Raw genomic sequence first — 18646 nt, 5'->3', positions numbered from 1 at the left:
GTCTTTAGAAAACATTGAACAGTCCCTAAGGATGTCAGTGGGAACAATGGCATCATGGATACAAAAAAACGACAGCATTTCTTGGCTTGTTCTCAGTCTTTGGCCGCGCTGGTTTCAGTGACTGAATAGTACATTTGCGTATTAACAAACCTTACCCTTTACAATAAACCGAAAAACAAAAATTCCTTCATCTGCACACACAAACACAAAATGTCTAACGGATGATCTTACAATGCAATTTAGTGATTTCAGGAGAGGTAAGTTTTTTCACAGATAAAAAACACAAAAAAGACAGTTATTGAGGTGGGGTTGAAAATGGTAGTTTCACCTACATCAGAATGAAAACATCTTATGAGGACCTTTTGTTCCCCTCGCAGTTCGATGCTGGAGGGAGATCCCATTTTGTAGCCGCCGATTTCACCAAGTTCAAGGTCCATAAAGCTGCACTTGCTTCTCATATCCAAAATCAGTGTCTCCATAATCATGTAAAAAGTCATAAGGATAGGTTCAAATGGGCGGATTTACTTTGTTCTTGTACCTGACAGGTGTCTGAATACTTTTGCTGTAATTAGAGACAACTGTAATCCATGTAAGGCCAATCTGGTTCAACAGTTCTGCAGAATCCAACACGAACCATCCCTGTGTGCAATGTCAGCAGTAGATTCAATGGCATGAGGTACCTCCAACTGACCGACGCATCCAAAGTCAGATCATAGTACACCGACAGAAATGAACCATACTCCAAACCTTAATGGAATGCATGATGACTGCATAATATAATTCCTAAAATCTCTCAATGAAAGACTGCCACAGATATAATGTGAATAAAAATCTAAATCTAGGCCATGTGTAGGAACAGTTTCATATTTCAAGTTTAATTATTCAAGGGAGTGAAAATGCCAAATACTGCAATAGCTGCTGAGAACTGTTCTGACTATATAACTGTGTGGCTTATGTCTCCCCCATCAGTCCTGAGTATTCACCTCTTGTACTATTACACTCAAAAAAATAAACCACATCATAGCTTTAACAAGACAGACATGAGGCGATAGCATTGGATTTCGTAATTATATTTTGTCATAGGCAGACACTAGTCTAACATGACTATTTGGTTTTTATTGTATTTATAGAATATGATGTACCGTATTTTCCGCACTATAAGGCGCACCTAAAAGCCTTTACTTTTTTTAAAAGCTGACCATGCGCCTTATAATACAGTGCGCCTTATATATGGATCAATATTAAGTCGCAAAGTCTTGCAACTAAGGCAAGCAGCCGCCGACTAGATTTTCCCCCGAAGGCGAAGTAGTGTGCGGTGTATGCTGGGATTTATATACCGGTGTTTCATTTCCTAACCAATGTGTCAATCATCATTTGAATCAGTCACTATTGGCTAAAGTTATTCGGAGGTAAAGGGGGCGGATCCTTTTTATCATTTACAGGATCGCATAGGCTAAAGGGGCGAAACAAAGCCTGCAATTGGCCGAAAAAGATGAATGTGAATCACGCGTTGGTTGGGTTGCACTACAACATAGAGAAAACATTTTTAAATATTCTGTATTTGTAAATATTTGACTCTCCTGGATTTACTACACTCACGGTTGTAAGAAGACCATGGTTACGTATCATTATTGAACGTGATGGCTGCAAGAGAACTTAGGTGAGCCATTGGGCTTTACATTTTCCCGGTATCTTGTTTTAGAATGATCTTGATGTTTCTGTGATAAGTCCATTTTTAAACTAAATTCAATTCAAAGTGTTTTTTGTCATATGCACAGTAAAAAAAAACGTTTCCCTGCACAATAAAATTCTTACTTTGCTGTCCACACAGTTGCCAGCAAAAAATAAAATGGAAACAAAGAAATGTTTGGCATTTCTTGAATCCCAAGACTTTAACCTTCCGAATGATATTTGGAACGATGCATTTGAGTGATTGGTGACATCGTACAGACACTGTTTCCGTACATGTCTGAGACACGTATTTGCTTCTTTGCAAGCTTTCGGAATGTTAAGTTTGACTGAACTATCTGACTGTTTTGTCGACGTTTCCATTGTAGTGCCTTATAATCCGGTGCGCCTTATGTATGGAAAATATAGGACCAAACACAATTTTTTGGGGGGTGCGCCCTATAACCCGGTGCGCCTTATAGTGCGGAAAATACAGTACCTGTTTTTGTCTGTCTTAGAAATTATACCAAACATGCCAAGGGATCTGACAACTACCAAACAAGTTTTGCTCTTTTCTGAAGCAGAGCCGTGATTGGTCATTATCTGAAGCCTGAACAATAGACCAGTTTCATGCTTGCAAACATTTGTGACATCACAAGATTGGTATCCCACCGCGAGGCAAAGCATTTGTAAAACTGGCCATTCCTAACGAATTGACCCTCTATATATCGCTTTAGACTAAATAGAGTCAAAACTTCTTTACCAAAACTGGCCACACAGAGGACAGTGTAAGGACAGCATTTTTCTGCTACAAGGAAAAGCCAGTTTATATACTTCTAAGAGCACAGGTCAGGAACTTATGGCACGCGAGCCATATATACAGTCGTATGCAAAAGTTTGGGCACCCCTGATCATTTTCAAGATTTTCCTTTATAAATAAATTGTTCGGATCAGCAATTTCAGTTAAATATATCATATAGCGGGTCAGCACTGCGTCGCAGTGGTTAGCGCATGTGCGGCACAGTTCTAAGGTCTTGGGAACCTCCTGTGTGGGTTCAAACTAGCTACTGGACTTTCTGTGCGGAGTTTGTATGTTCTCCCCGTGCTTGCGTGGGTTTCCTCCGGGCACTCCGGTTTCTCCCCACATTCCAAAGACATGCATTTCAGGTGGATTGGCTGGTCCAAATTGTCCCTAGGTGTGAATGAGCGAGCGAGTTGTCTGTCCCTGTGTGCCCCGCGATTGGCTGGCAACCAGTTCAGGGTGTCCCCTGCCCACTGATGGGATGAGCTCCAGCACCCCCGTGACCCTACTGAGGATAAGCGGTGCAGCTGATGAGATGAGATATCATATAGCAGACAAACACAGTGATATCTGAGAAGTGAAATGAAGTTCATAAGATTTACAGAAAGTGTGCAATAATTACTTAAACAAAAGTAGGTAAGTGCATAAATTTGGTCACCCTTGTTATTTTATTGATTTGAATACCTTTAGCACTAATTATTGGAACACAAAATTTGTTTGGTAAGCTCATTGACCCTTGACTACATACACAGCATAGCCAATCATGAGAAAGGGTATTTAAGGCCGCCAGTTGCAAGTTGTTCTCCTCTTTACATCTTCTCTGAAGAGTGGCAACATGGGAGCCTCAGAACAACTGTAAAATGACCTGAAATCAAAGACTGTTCAATATTATGGTTTAGGGGAAAGATACAAAAAGCTAGCTCAAAGATTTCAGCCCTCAATTTCCACTGTGAGGCCCATGGTGGGGAAAAGGAAAATCACAGGCACAGTTCTAGTTAAGGCCCGGAGTGGCAGGCCAAGAAAAATCTCAGATAAGCAAAGGCGAAGGATGGTGAGAACAGTCAAACTCAACCCACAGACCAGCTCCAAAGACCTACAACATGATCTTGCTGCAGATGGTGTCACTGCGCATCGTTCAACTATTCAGCGCACTTTGCACAAGGAGATGCTGTATGGGAGAGTAATGCGGCAGAAGCCTTTTCCGCGCATGTGCCACAAATAGAGTCGCTTGAAGTATGCTGAAGCACATTTGGACAAGCCAGTTTCATTTTGGAATAAGGTGCTGTGGACTGATGAAACTAAAATTGAGTTATTTGGACATAACAAGGGGCGATATGTATGGCGGAAGAAGAAGTATCAGCAGATTCTTGCGAACAATGTTCTAGAATCAGTGACAAAGCTGAAGTTGTGCCGGGGCTGGATACTTCAACGACCCCAAACACTGCTCAGATTCTACTAAGGCATTCATGCAGAGGAACAAGTACAATGTTCTGGAATGGTTATCTCAGTCCCAGACCTAAATATTATTGAAAATCTCTAGGGTGATTTACAGCAAGCTGTCCATGCTCAGAAACAATCAAACCTGACTGAAGTGGAGACGTTTTGTAAAGAAGAATGGTCAAAAATACCTTTAACCAGAATCCAGACCCTCATTGGAAGCTATAGGAAGCATTTAGAAGCTGTTATTTCTGCAAAAGGAAGATCTACTAAATATTGATGTAATTTTTCTGTTGGGGCGCCCAAATTTGTGCACTTGCCTACTTATGTTTAAGCAAGTACTGCAGATTTTCTGTAAATCCTATAAACTTCATTTCACTTCTCAGATATCACTGTGTTTGTCTGCCATTTGATATATTTTACCAAAATTGCTGAACCAAAAAAACGATGATTTATAAAGGAAAATTTTGAAAATGATCAGGGGAGCACAAACTTTTGCATACGACTGTACGACTGGCTCGGAGACAAAAATGGCAAGATGCATATTTTCTTCATGCCATTTCATTTTATAACATGAGCGAAGTTTGTAGTAGTGCATGCAAAGACGGTACAATAGTGTTAAGACTTGAGGTAGGGTCTAGTATATATAGCTTCCAGTTTACAGTCCAGGTTTCACACCAACTGACCCTGTTTTGGCTGTACATGGCTAAGGAATTTATATGGAAGCTCATTAAATATTCCATGTTCACTGTTGAGACACTTTACGATGAAAAGCCACAAAACAAACAACAACCTCCCAAAACACAAACAAGGATCCCAGGGCAATTTGATTGGGTGAGCGGTAAGAATGGGAGGATCTTAAAAAAAAAAAAACTCAAACTATTTTCCTTTTATGACTCTTCGAGTCAAAAAGGTTCCTGACCCCTGTCTTAGAGAAAGACGTCACGTGAAACTAGTGTATAGTTATATTGTTTTTGTTGAAAAGCAAAACCCTCAAAAAAGCAAAATGACCACATACAAATAAAATACAGACAAAAACAGATCAAATATATCCGTTTTGCAGATGAATTCATATCCCACAATAAAAACCAGGATTCTGCGTTTAGCCCAAAAAAGAAGCTTGAAACATTGTGAAGAAACTGAATCTGAGTTTGCTTCCGGTTTTATGTCGACTGAAATTAAATTATAAATACCAGGTATGATTACTGCAATGTTCATGAACTCAAAAAATGTTATGACAGTGACTAAAACTTCTGCTCTGAGGCAAACTTAGAAAGGATCAAGTCAAAATAAAGGAACAGCAAGGCTCCTTTTTTTATCATAGCTCAATAAAAAAAAAAAACAGTGCATTTTTTTTGCATTCACTCCCATCCTGTGTTCAAGTGTATGTAGAAAACTAAGTAGAACTTCCTAAGTACTATTTCTTTCGCACAAAGTTCTTCAGAAATATAGGATTTGCCAACTGTGTGAGAAGTAGGCCTGTCTTGAAACCAGCCAATGCTGTCCTATGGCAGGCAGATTGCAATAAGGCTTTGGAGGCAGCTCATGTACTGTTCATATTCTGGAGATAAGCCATTGATCTGTATAATTGGCTAAAAATGTGTCTGTTTATAAGAGAACTTCACACAGCTTATAAGATTCGTTCATAAATAAAATATAAAATCGGACGGAGCATTATTGTCACCGTCTCGTTTTTCAAGTGGGGGTTCTATAAGGACCAGTGCATCTCTTCGAAGTCCCCTCCTTCACCCAAATTGGAGTCCGTCTCCAGGAGCCTCATGATCACTGCCATAGCTGCTTCATCACTGCTCAGACTGCCGAGGCCCGGTTCAACCACGCTGTCCAGGTCCAGCTGTGAGTTGTCTCCTGTGGCTGATTCAGAAACAGAAATAAATTGGATTGGAAATACCTTATTAAAGGGTACAAAATTATAGGAGGGATATGTAGAAAAAGGTTTACTAGATATACTTGCAAACTGTCCTGATTTTGTCAAGAGAATCATGTTAAACGTGATGTCACGTTAGCCTTTTACTGTCATTCTTCCAAAATTTAGGTGTCGCATTTGACCCTAATCTGTCAATTCAGTTACAGATTAAGAATACCGTAAATTCCGGACTATAGACTTTTGTTTTAAGTGTTTGCAGAATTTATAAGTTAACTATCTCTACCATAGCTCTTCTTGCTGAAATAAGCTTGTAGTGATAGCAATTCCATCTCTTTCTTAAAATATTGAATATGTTTTCGTCTATAACAGAATCTTTATATAATTTTCCTTTGATTTTAATGGTAGTATTTTTTGTTAACTTATCATCATATACTTGAATTTCTTCCAAATAAAAATACATCAAGAGAACTTGCTGCACTTCCATTTATTCAAATTCCTCCTCCACATCTTAGTGGGCCGGTGTTCTGCCGAAACGTGCTATCGTGCCTCGAGATCCTACTATTGCTTAGTGCGCATGCTGATTTTGATTTCCTACACACAATTCTTGTTTTGATTGAGTCTTATTTAACTTATTCACTGCTTTAAAATACTGTTTCATGACCCAGCTTTGAAGCCTGGCGTGTTTTTCTGTGGTAACTTTTTAGCATGGTGTTTGATGACCACGGTAATCACGCACTGTATGCATACATGCCAACCCTCATATTTAATGAGCAAAAGCTCCCTTTGCAATAATTCTGAGTTCTAGTGTTAATAGTTTTGTTTTAAAGAAAATAAAACAAAATTCACTGTCAAATTTGCCTTCGCTAGGACTTCTCAGCAAGGTAGGACACCGACTTTGGGTATAAAACTTTCGGGCTGAAAAAAGGGCCTGCTCTGAATTCATGCATTTTTTTACCCCCTGTCTTGATTGCCGTTTGATCATATTACCCCAATTTTAGCTGAGCTGCACTGAGTTTAGTAAGTTTAAGATGTGATTTTATAGTTCTGCAAATAACAGATTTGAGCAACTTGCCCCCATCACCTATTTGATTTAATTACCCCCTATGTTCCTTCTTAGAGCCTTTGCATAGAAAATGCTGTTCTACTGAGTGATACCAAGAGCCAAGAAGAAATCTGCAAGTACGAGAGAATTCTCAATTCGCGCCCCGGTTCTGTGGAATGCTCTAGATTCTGAAATATGATCTGTAACCTCAGTGGATACGTTTAAATCTACAATTAATACTCGCTTACATTCTGTAGCTCATGAGTGTTGTTGAAGTTGGAACCATCATACCAGCACTTGGACCTTATGTAGTTCTGCAGCAGTCAAGATTTTTGAGCAGGAAGCTGACATTCTGTCATTACCAATATTCAATGTTGATGATGACTGTGTATTGTCTGTTTATGCCCTTGCAACACCCATTGCAGCCTGGTGTTCCTGATAGTGGGATTACCTCAAGTGAGGCCACTTCTAAGTTTCTTCATTTTCCTCATGCTGGGATTTTTAAGTTTTTCCTTGCCCTCATGTAGGTTTTGAATCAGGGGATGTTGTAATGGTGGTCTCTGCAACCCTTCCAAGACTTTGTTATGAAGTGCTATGCAAATAAATATGAGTTGACTAACGCTGATCCCCCATTTTTCTTTTTTGGATTGGAGCTAATAAAACCCCGTTTCCAATGTACTTATTGAAGTTAATTGACATCTATCATTTCCCTCCTTTTAGGGTTTGGGTCGTGAGGGCAGCAGCCTTAACAGGGAAGCCTAGACCTCCCTATCAAGTCAATTCATTTTTATTTGTATAGCCCTTAATCACAAAGAGTCTCAAAGGGCTCCCTAACCCCAGCCACTTCATCCAGCTAATCCAACAGAGTTCCTAGGCGTTCCCAGGCCCGCTTGAAGACGTAGTCTCTCGTGTCCTGAGCATTCCCTGGGAATCCTGCCGGTGGGAAATGCCTCAAATAGTTCCCGAGGGAGGCGTCCAGGAGGCATCTTTCCCAGATGCCTGAGCCACCTTAACTTGTTACCAACAAGATAAATATATAGAGCATACCTACCTATTAATGCCTCCCCGCCACGAAATACAGCTCCCTGAGGGGCATCTTCTGGATTAGATTTTTCTGGCATTGCCATCTCAGTCACATCTCCATTTGGCACCTTGACCGAAAAAAGATTAGGGTTAAACAAAAAACAAAAAAAAGGGGGGATGATAGTGTAAAGAGAGTGAAAATAATACACACATTTCATTTACTAAAACACAATGCAATGGTTGTGAAAAAGCACAAAAATTAAATTTAAATTAAATTAAATTGTGGAATAATCTTTTAATGTTACTACCCAAATATTTTTAACCACTATTTCCAACCATCACATCATATTATACTCGTATTACTTGAACTTGAAAGTATTTGAGTCACTGATCCTTGGTGACTAACTCCTTGATCGGTTAATTCGGTTTTAAATATTCGACAAACGCAGAGGAGATTTCATACGATTGCACTGAGTTGTTTGTAGTTCTGACATCATTGTTGCTATCGGGCAATCATGTTGCCGTTATTTGATATCCACACCCCTTAGAGCTGATCTGTTTTTTGCAACGATAAGGATTTAATAAAAAGAGGAGACTGGGGGAGTGCAGAGCAGAGATGGACATTCCTTACCTGAAGATCTTTTCCCCTGTCTTCCTTTCATGTTTAAAATCCATTGATGTCATTTCTCCCTATTTTGGGATTCACCTTAAGTTAAAACTTTTAAAAGAGTTTTTCAGCTCAGATTAAAATGTGCTCAAAAATTAAAGAAAAATAGTTCAGTGCACAACGTTTACCCTTCTTCTCGTCACAGATTTTCCTTATTTAATCTGAGAGATATGGCCACAGCTGTGGAGAAGAAGTCAGGGCTATCCTGTTTTGCCTTTGTCTGTTGGTCTCTAAAATTGGTTATAAATATCGAGAGGGGTTTTGGGGTTTTTAAGGGTTATTGTTCTATCTTCGTTATTCATTATCCATTATCCGTTATCGGTCAGTTCATAATACGCTACAAAGCCTAGGAGCCGGGACACTTACTCTCAGCCAAAAGGCCAAGCTAAGGTCCTAGCCCTAAAGCCTTGCTGCGATCATTGCGAATGCACCGATCCCGGAGGTACTGCAATACCGGGCCGATGCGTGGAGTGGACAGAGCAAGCTCTTATTCCATCAATATCGAGAAGGTTTCCTCATGATATGCTGTAAGTGGATCACGAATCTAAACGGTACAATTGGCGTCTTAAAAGGACAGTGTGTACTATTTAGTGCAGGGGTGGGGAACAAGTTTGACACACAGAGCCGAAATTTTTAACTGTGAGAGTCAAAGAGCCACACCACGCACTGACCTGCCATGACAGACAGACACTCACACACACAATTAAAAACATACTATTTCCCATAACACACTCCTCTCCTTTTAATACAACAGGTATCGTCCTTGTGTTGATTTCAAGGAAAGTGTCCACCCTCAATACACAAAAAAAACTAAACATGAAACAAGGCAAAGAGCCACAGTACATAGAAAATATGATGAGGCAAAGAGCCGCATTCTTATTGGCCAAGAGCCACACGCGGCTCTAGATCCACATGTTCGCCACACCTGATTTAGTGCCTACTAGTCATACAAAAAAACCTTCATTCAGTTAAAAAAAAACCCCCACTGATTTGAATACTTGGTGTTGTGCCAAAGTGATATCTAGTGGTCAAATATTACACACTGGGGCTTTAAGTGAAGCTAATTTGAAAAGCTTAATCATAAAAAAGAATATAAGCTCTGACTTAAAGTTGTGACTACGTGTCTGGTCTTTGATCACCCCAAGAGTCCAGCGCAGAATTACACTTGTTGCTCTACCTGAGAAAGGCATCGTTTTTATCAGAGTGTCTTTCTTCTGAATGAGTATCACCATCAAAATAACTTTTTGAAAAACACATCAACAACGTGTCAAAAGAAAGATATAATCTTATAAATGCCTATAAGCCTAGTATGAAATGGCTTAACATCAAAAGCTATTTAGCCTTTAGAGTATTTTTCCACTGAACTTGAAGAGTATAAAACTTACATTCTTGTTGACTTGGTTGTGAGAAGATGTGAGTGGAGATTTGTCCAGTGGCAGACTGAATGGGCTCACATTTCCGCTAGAGGGTGACGAGTTCATTCTAAAGCAGACCAAAAAAAAAAAAAACAGTAAAATTCTGACTATAAGGCGCATCTGAAAATAAGCTGCACCCAGTACATTTTAAAAGGAAAAATATTTTTTTACATACATAAGCCACACCTGACTATAAGCCGCATGTACCCACATTGAAACATGAGATATCTACAAAGAAATATGGTACAGTACACAGAAAACATTTTAATAATATACGGTACGAAACTTAAACTCTTGGGATTCAAGATATGATTTCAAAATAGAATCATCAGATGAAACATCACAATCAGTCTGAAACAGGATACCCGAAAGCCATAAAGCCAGTGGAAACCCCCATTACGTCCCCTGGTTGTCTTCAACTTCTTTGAATCTCTGTGAAATTGACTTCGTTACAGGACAATCGATAGAATCCAACCAAGTAAAATATTCCAAAACACACGATAATGCCGACAGATTAATAGGAATCCACCTTAAACATTTGTGGTTCCTAGGATGTTTATTCTTGTGATCCGTTCGTTTTCCCACATTATTTCCGTTTACAAATAAACAGACTCGGGGAAATTATTCCCGATATGGTAGTTAACCCTCCCCTTTTGAAGACACTTTTTTTCACAATGGGGGTCAAGTCAAGTCACATTTATTTATAAAGCCCTTAATCACAAAAATGTCTCAAAGGACTGCACAGGATTACAATGACACAATTACCTGATCTTAAACCAACATGCGGGCAAGGAACAACTCAAAACCTCAGCACGAGGGAAAAGAGAAACCTTGAGAAGGGACCTCACAAGTGGTATCCCCTTTTCAGGATGACCAGGGTGAATTACATTTAGCATTACAGTACACAAACATAGTAAACACTAGGTAACATGTTGAAAATTTGTCCGGAAAGTGCATGACAGCAATGACGCCCCCAGCCTGTAAACTAGTCCAGAAAGTCTATGACAGCCACGATGCAGCTTCCTCTTCCTGTAGCCTTCAAGTCTGCAGTCATTAAACCCACGGGACCTACCCTTGATCCAGAAAGCCTAGGTAATTATAGGCCAGTGTCAAATCTGCCATTTTTTGCAAAATTACTTGAAAAGGTCGTTGCACAGCAGCTAAATGACTTCATGTCAGAAAATAACCTCTTTGAAACTGTCCAGTCAGCATTTAGGGCAAATCACTCTACTAAGACAACCCTGGCTAAAGTAACCAATGATATCCTTTTAGCAATAGATTCCGGTGCCTCATCAATGTTACTGCTGCTGGATCTCAGTGCTGCTTTTGATACTGTCGACCACAACATATTACTTGTTCGTCTGGAATGCATTGGTATCTCGGGAACTGTACCCTCGTGGTTTAGGTCCTACCTGTTGGACCGGATACAATGGGGGTCTGTTCTTGCTAGTTTTATTCATGCACAAAGTGCAAAGTTACATTAAACGTGCATTTTCCTCGACACATATTCCACGTGTCCCACTCTTACCTTCACTGCTCAGGCGCCCCTGGCGGCCGTTTAAAAAAAATGCATAAATTAGCCGCACAATTGCATAAGCCGCAGGGTTGAAAGCTTAGGAAGAAGGTCACGGCTTATAGTCCGAATTTTACAGTACACATTTTCAAGTCAAGTCAAGTCAAGTCATTTTTATTTGTATAGCCCTTAATCACAATTAGTCTCTAAGGGCTTCACAAGTTATTACATATACGAAGTTTAGGTTACTCGTATGCTAGAGTCAAGTAAGTCTTATTTGAATAGGATAGCTGAGAGCTTCCTGTTTTGTTTAATCCTGTTTGGTGCTTGTTAGCTGCACACAGCATATTGTTCGGCCGGTTTGCCTGGCATTAGTGCCGGATTTTGCCCTGTTCCTTGGTTTATTCCTGACCGACTTTGGTTGGTCGCCATAGAAGATTTTCATTGTTGGTTCCCATTTAGCCTGGCTCCTCACTGCATGTTATTTTGGTCAACCAGCCTCGCGTTTTCCTACCGGGGCTGTGTCTGGCTATCATTGATCGGTGCTGGTTAGCTTTCTGTGTGTAATTTTTGCCAGTTAGGCCATTTTTGGCTGCAGCATTACTGCAACCACTTGCGACACAACGCCTTGGAATTCTCCACAAAAACTACCAAAACTAGACTTAAAACACTTGGAACCCTTTTGACTGCCTGTAAACCAATACAGTGACAGGCTTGCTAGGGTGCTGGTGTTGCTCACATCACGTAACAGTATTATTTTGGAGAATATTTGGAATATTCCGAGGAAATACATAAATATTTTTTGTGCAAAAACCATGTACTATTTCCTCACATTTTGCATGTTTTAAAACGTCGGAATACCTTTAACGGCACACCTATTTTGAAGATTCCTCACCTATTAAAGTCAAGCAGCTCATTGGCAATTTGAGTCCCAATTGTCCCAGCATATACCGCTGTACTGGGCGTGGTAGAGATGCCTGGTATCATCGGAAAAGATTTCTTTCCATCAACTGTAAGTAAAAGTGCAATAATAAAACACTGTAGGTACAGTGAAGAAAAATAAGTATTTGAACACCCCCCAATTTAGCTTTTTTCCCACTTAGAAATCATGGAGGGGTCTGACATTTTCATCATAGGTTCATGTCCACTGTGTGAGAGATAAACTAAAAAGAAAAATCCAGAACTCCCAATGCATGATTTTTGCCCCGTCAAATACTTATTTTCTTCACAGTATGTCACCTCCAATAGAGTAAGATCTCAAATATCTCCACAAGACCGTAAATAGAATAGAAAACTTCAACTGACCTCCTAAAGCTTTATAAGACTGTTCCGGCTTGTTCCCTGACCGAATTGTTCGACTGTGATCATTTCTATCAAGAGAAAAGAGGCACATTAGTAAAGTAGTTTCATTTGTGCAACGAAATTAAGAAAGTGTAGTAGTTACTTACGATATGACTGTATTTGTCGACACAATATTCTCTACTTCTTTGGTCCACGGGTTTACAAAACTAAACCACTGACTTTGCAGTGTAACAAAAGAACCATATTTTGTTTTAAACTTATAGCGGTTTGTTTCGATTCTCTCCTTACTCCGCAGCACTGTGAACATAATGACAATTAGGATTAGAGGGGATGAATTACGCTGCCACTCATCCGACGACAAAGAAATACAACTTACCTTTTCGATGACTGTCAGCTAAATGCGGTAAATCATCTTGATGGAAGTATTCGTAGCATGAAGTACCAAGCAATTCTTGGGGAAGGTAACCGAGAATGGTTGTTGCCCTGGAAAGTGGCATCCAGTTTTTGTTTTAGTATTGAAATGTGTCACTGCATATTCATTCTTTTGAATCATTACATTAATATTTTTAATCAAGTTAGTCAATTAATGGTAACTTAAATGTACTTATTTTCTTCTTGTTTAATTCACCTGTCGCCACAATATATCTATTTATCGAGTTAATAAAGAGCTATAAAGAAAATAGAAATAAAAATACAAATACTAGTGAGCCTTTTGACCAAATTAGGGGTCTCCAATGTGGTGCCCACCGGCACCAGGGTTCCCCCAGAGGACAACTGAGGTGCCCACAGACCTGTTCTGAAAATAACTCGCCAGGGCTGGATGATTGTGATTTTCCAGGCAATTCTTTTTTCTTTGTGATTCTCCCTCTCCTCTTCTCTCTCTCTCTCCCCTCCTCTCCCTCCATCTCTCTTTCTCTCCCTCCCCATCTCTCTCTCTCTCTGTCCCCATCCACCCCCCTCTCTATCTACCCCCCTCTCTCTCCCTCCCTTCCCCTCTGTCCCTCCCCATCTCTCTTCCTCTTCCTCTTTCTCCCACTCTCCCCCATCTCTCTTTCCTTTTTACTAATTACCTGGTAATAACATAGAAATTACATACAGTAGTAAATACTAAAATATAAGTTAGTTTGAAAATGCAAATCAAACTAGGTGCCCTTTGCACTAATAAGTTGCAAAAAGTAGCCTAAAGCTTGAAAAAGGTCGGAGATCCCTGCTCTAAATAATACACACTTGTCCCTTAAAGTGCAACTGACACAGATTATGGATTTGTTTCTGATTTTTAAAAATAATTAAGATTGAAAAAATTTATTTTTAGATCTTATTTTTGTAAAGAATTATTTAAAACATGTTTAAGAACAGTGAAGTTTTTGGGGAAAATGACATTTGGTCCAATTTCACCCAGACCCTAGCTCCAGCGGCCCCCAACTAATAAGTTTTAGACTCCTGCTCTAAATGTTGTTCGGATTTACTATTGTGGGAGAGGCTTTTGGTCTCATCAAACCCTCTGCAGGAATTCGTCTGGATGGAGGACAGGTGTGAAGCTGGAGCCTTGGAAATAATCCACTAACAACCTTTTTTATATAAATGTAAGCCATTTTGAAAGCGCATTTGTAATCTGCAGCCTTGTTCTGTATTCACAAGCCCCAAATATTCTGTTTTATTCATTTCTTGAATTTCTTTTATTGTGTTGAAAAACTTTAAACTGCTCACTCCAGGACTTGTTTTTACCAGTCTGTCCTCGCAACCCGGATATTAATTTCGAACGTGCAAAGGACGAAAAAGTCTATCCTTCACTTTAAACCACGTGTAAAGAGTAATAGAAAATGACCAACTCTTGGCATTACAAAGATTGGAAAATTTCTATTCATGGATCGTTACTTTTCAATTTTAAAAATCAATTCTAACTGAACATTTTAAAAAAGTAAAGCCCCTGAATTCCAGCTTACCTTTGGTCAACAAAGGTGAACTTGCCATCCATGGTACAGCGTGTGATAAACTCTGTGGGTTTCACACGGAATTCTCCATTAACTGGAGGAGTTGCATGCGAGTGGATGCGCCCGACCGCGACCAGGCAGCTGAAGTGAGAGTTATCCTGCTTCTCACCGTCACCGTCGCCCTCGGCCTCCATTTGACTGGAGTGCCAGCTGCGCATGTAGCCTGTACAGTGCACTGTACAGTACTTCTGTGACTCTACACAGAAACAGATACAAGTGAAATAATTCATATTTGAGCAGGGGTCGGGAAGGTTTCTCAAAGACCCATGAAAGAAAATATTCAGATTTGTTTTCCCAGTCAGAGCCACACCATATATTGAAAGACTAAATTAAACAAAGTCGCTATACCAGACAAAAGCTAATTTTTCAGTGCATCTATTGCACTGTGTGACTTTTGAGGATTTCATAAAATATCTAAGATATCGATGTAGTCTAAATCTATCCAAACTACTTAATGAATCCCGATTAGTGTGTGAGGGTGTGTGTTTGTATGCGATTTATAGGCTCCGAAACAACTGAACCAATTTTCGTGAAAATTTATACAGTTGTACCTTAGACCTCTGCGAGTGTCTTTAGCTACGTTTAGCTAAATTGATAAACATCTGCTTTTGTGTAATAGCTAATGGCTTTTTGGCACTTCCTAGTAGCGCCCTGGCACTTTTTCAAAAGAGCAAGGCCCCAACACACCAGGCTATTATGCTTGTATGAAATAATAATGGCAGACCCTGTGTGAAGTGTTAAAATATATAAGTTTTGTTTTAATTGTTTTGTATTTTCAGGGATTAGTTGTTGTTCAACTTTAAATCTTTTCAGTGTGTAAAAAGCTAAAATTGTTTTCTATTTTACAATTCTTTTGTAGATCTGTGAATATTTTAATTTATATTTCATGTGTTTTTCAGGGATCCCTTGGAAAACAAACGGGGGCGGCAGTAGCTCAGGAGGTAGAGCGATTGTCTTAAGATTAAGGGATCCCAGTTCGAATCCCGGCTTGTCCGTGTTACATGTCGAAGTGTCCTTGGGTAAGACATTGAACCCCCAATTACCCCCAATAAGCAGGTTAGCGCCTTACATGGCTGCACAGATCACGGCCGCTATTGGGAAATGTGAAGCACAATGTAAAGCGCTTTGGGAAGTCATTGACTTGAAAAGCGCTATATAAATGCAGATCATTTCATTTCAAATGACAAAATAATCTGGTGCATAATTCTTTATCATTGTTGATTATGTATTAAAAAAAAAATCAAAAAAAATCTGAGGAGCCGTTTGGGAGCCGAGGCAAAAAAGCCGGTTTTCTAAACAGAGCTTTTCTCTAAGGTGCGACGACGCTTCTCATGACAACGCCATAATGATGAACCACCAGAGCAGGCACGTCTGCATCATTTTCACACTTTGTCAAAAAAATTGTATTGATTTATTGCGTGGTCTATAGTGAGACCTCCAAGAAACATGGCAATGGTAAAAATTTCAAGCATTTTAAGCACTTCACCCAAAATTCAAGTATTTTCCTGATCTTGAAATCACAACATTAAAATTCAAGCATTTTCAAGGATGTAAATCACCCGTACAAACCCTGTAATGTGTTCTGCCCCCAACAGCCGTGATAAAAGCGAGATGGAAGCGTATAGGCGAAGTGGAAAAGACATAAAGACTCTTTAAACTCATTTGCCCATTGTTAACACATACTCAATAGAGAAAATATATAACTTTCAACTTTTTGAGAACACCTCAAACGACGCACCCACCTTTAAAGGTAGAAAAGTGCTACAGCGCTTGTGCAGTTAGTGGTAGAAATGCGGTATTGCACTCCCTTACTCAATGTGTTAAAATAGTGAATTTTATCTGAGCCAGAAGTACTCATTAAAGAAGGCAAACGTGGTTCTCGATCCATGTATTATAGTGCTCGGTCATTCTGAAGCGATCAGGGACAGATTACAGTACCGTGAAATAATTTGTGTCACGACTTATAAACCGTATATAACACTTAAAGACAGAATGCATTTGGTACCTTTCTTTTTGGAGGTGCTGGCCTGCAGTTCCTTCTCTTCAGCTTTGACCAAATTTTTGTTACTTTTCATGCGACAGAAGAAAGAGCGCCGTGCACCGGAACACAATTGTGCTGCGCCGAGCGGCAGGTCAACCTGGACCTGCAAACCAGCTGTGGATACAACATCACTTACTGCTTGGTCTTATACAAGCACACTGAGGAAAAGGAATAATTGCTTTACTTTTTGCATCAATTAGTCGTTCACGAGGGTACAGGTCAGAGGCCGAGAGCTGCTCCTTCACTTTGCCGATGTCTTTAGGGTGGATGTAATCAAAAAAGCTCTGCCCGATTAGTTCCATCTACAAGGAAAAATATGGCCGGATAAATATCTATTAAGCCAGAGGTCAATAAATTTAAGTTATTCTAAATAGAACAGTTACTCAGTGATTAGCAATGTTACGTCCCAGAGTACACAAAGCAATCAATAAATAAGGGCTGTACAACAAATGGAATAATTTTGATTAAATTACAATTTTAAGCATCAAAGAATTAAGATCATTAATCGAGGGGCGGACTTTTAGGAGTAATGCATACCTGACAACACGACTGCTTTTTTAAGTTAAAAAAGCCTACTGCTTTAAATAAGCAAAAGAACCTTCTTTTTCAAATTTAGACAACAAAAGAAACCTTGACTCCTGATTTGTATTTTAGTCTACAACTGTTTCATTTTGAAGACTGATCGCAAATAAATAGCTTCAACAATCGCATTTGTTTTAGTAAAATAGTTCAAGTATTAGTAAAAGTTTGCCACTTTAACAAGAACATGGGTTTTTTCCCCCAGTTTAATTTTTAGATATTCTGCAGATGGTTAGTGTTTCGCGCACAAAAATGGAGTGTGCGATAAAATCTACCATGTCTCAAAGTCAAAAGGTTGGCATTTATGGTAATAGCGTTTTATTTGAATCACTCAAAGCTAGTGCTGATTTTTAAGTGTTTTTTTCTTCCAAGATCATTATAAAATCAGTTATTGCTGAACTTCTTTCCACTGGACACATTTAGTAACGGAGCTTTGTTTACATAAATGTTTGTTGGGTTAAATCTATCGATTAAAATGGAAAGATTTCAAACTTAAAAGTTTGATTTTTGGGCACGTCGCCCAGCCCTAAAATTTATTAACAAAATAAATATATAATGTAGTTTATTATAGATCTTAAACATACACTTTTCTTTCGGTTAATATTTTTGGATGAGGATAGAAAGGAGGGTGGCTAACAGGGCTGAAATAAAATACAGCAAAAAAATCAGAGCGGTTCGGAGTTGATTTGTGCGATTTTTCACTCAAACAAATTGCAGGGTCGCATAGTGCATTAGCAGAGTGTGTGATATGCACAATTACTGCCCGAATCATGTGTCCATGTACGATTCCTCCTAGTGGTGGCACGCGCTGTCAGGGTGTTCTAATAGAATGATCATTTGTCAAATCAATTGATTTTTACAATGAAAGAGAGGGATTCCTCCATACTGTTGCAGTATTAGGGTATAAAATACGTCATCTACCACAAACACATCAGTGTGCTTTTTCAGGAATTGTACCAAAATCATAGTAAAACTGCTACAGACCTTTTCAGGTATTATTCAATTGAGTGAACCGATGCATGACCAAGCTTTAAAAACTTAAATTTATGACACTTTTGTGAAAAAATGAATGTGCGTATTGACTGATTTAAGATCCAAAATGCCCTTTAATAGTATGCCAACATGCACCTTCCTTTAGATACTTATCAACTTTAATTAATGTCCTTTTTATTTTTTATTTCATGTTTTAGACATGTTTCCTAGTTTTTAGAATTAATACTGAAAACTGCAATCAAAACCAGGATTATTTAATTCTTGTAAAGTATAAGTATTTCGAAAAAT

The 18646-nt window shown here is 39.2% G+C and overlaps 1 protein-coding gene across 2 annotated transcripts in view; it reads right to left on the bottom strand.

Moving 5' to 3' along the window:
• Positions 1–4393: 4393 nt before the first annotated feature.
• bmal2 (basic helix-loop-helix ARNT like 2) overlaps positions 4394–18646 on the bottom strand; it is a 30722-nt gene continuing 16469 nt past the window's right edge. For both annotated transcript variants that reach the window (XM_088339182.1, XM_088339183.1), the window contains exons 8-17: positions 16971–17088; positions 16751–16900; positions 14698–14941; positions 13131–13237; positions 12901–13051; positions 12758–12822; positions 12348–12462; positions 9910–10006; positions 7886–7985; positions 4394–5779 (exon numbers count right to left, since the gene is read on the bottom strand). In XM_088339182.1, coding sequence (XP_088195308.1) covers positions 5616–5779; positions 7886–7985; positions 9910–10006; positions 12348–12462; positions 12758–12822; positions 12901–13051; positions 13131–13237; positions 14698–14941; positions 16751–16900; positions 16971–17088 — 1311 coding nt within the window. In that variant the 3' untranslated portion in view covers positions 4394–5615. The remainder of the gene's footprint in view (positions 5780–7885; positions 7986–9909; positions 10007–12347; positions 12463–12757; positions 12823–12900; positions 13052–13130; positions 13238–14697; positions 14942–16750; positions 16901–16970; positions 17089–18646) is intronic.

This window comes from Urocampus carinirostris, chromosome 7, assembly GCF_059441175.1.
Source record: "Urocampus carinirostris isolate Australia breed hairy pipefish chromosome 7, RoL_Ucar_1.0, whole genome shotgun sequence".
Classification (NCBI taxonomy): domain Eukaryota; kingdom Metazoa; phylum Chordata; class Actinopteri; order Syngnathiformes; family Syngnathidae; genus Urocampus; species Urocampus carinirostris.
Note: the sequence above shows the minus strand (reverse complement) of the source record. Positions and strands in the feature narration are given on the sequence as shown.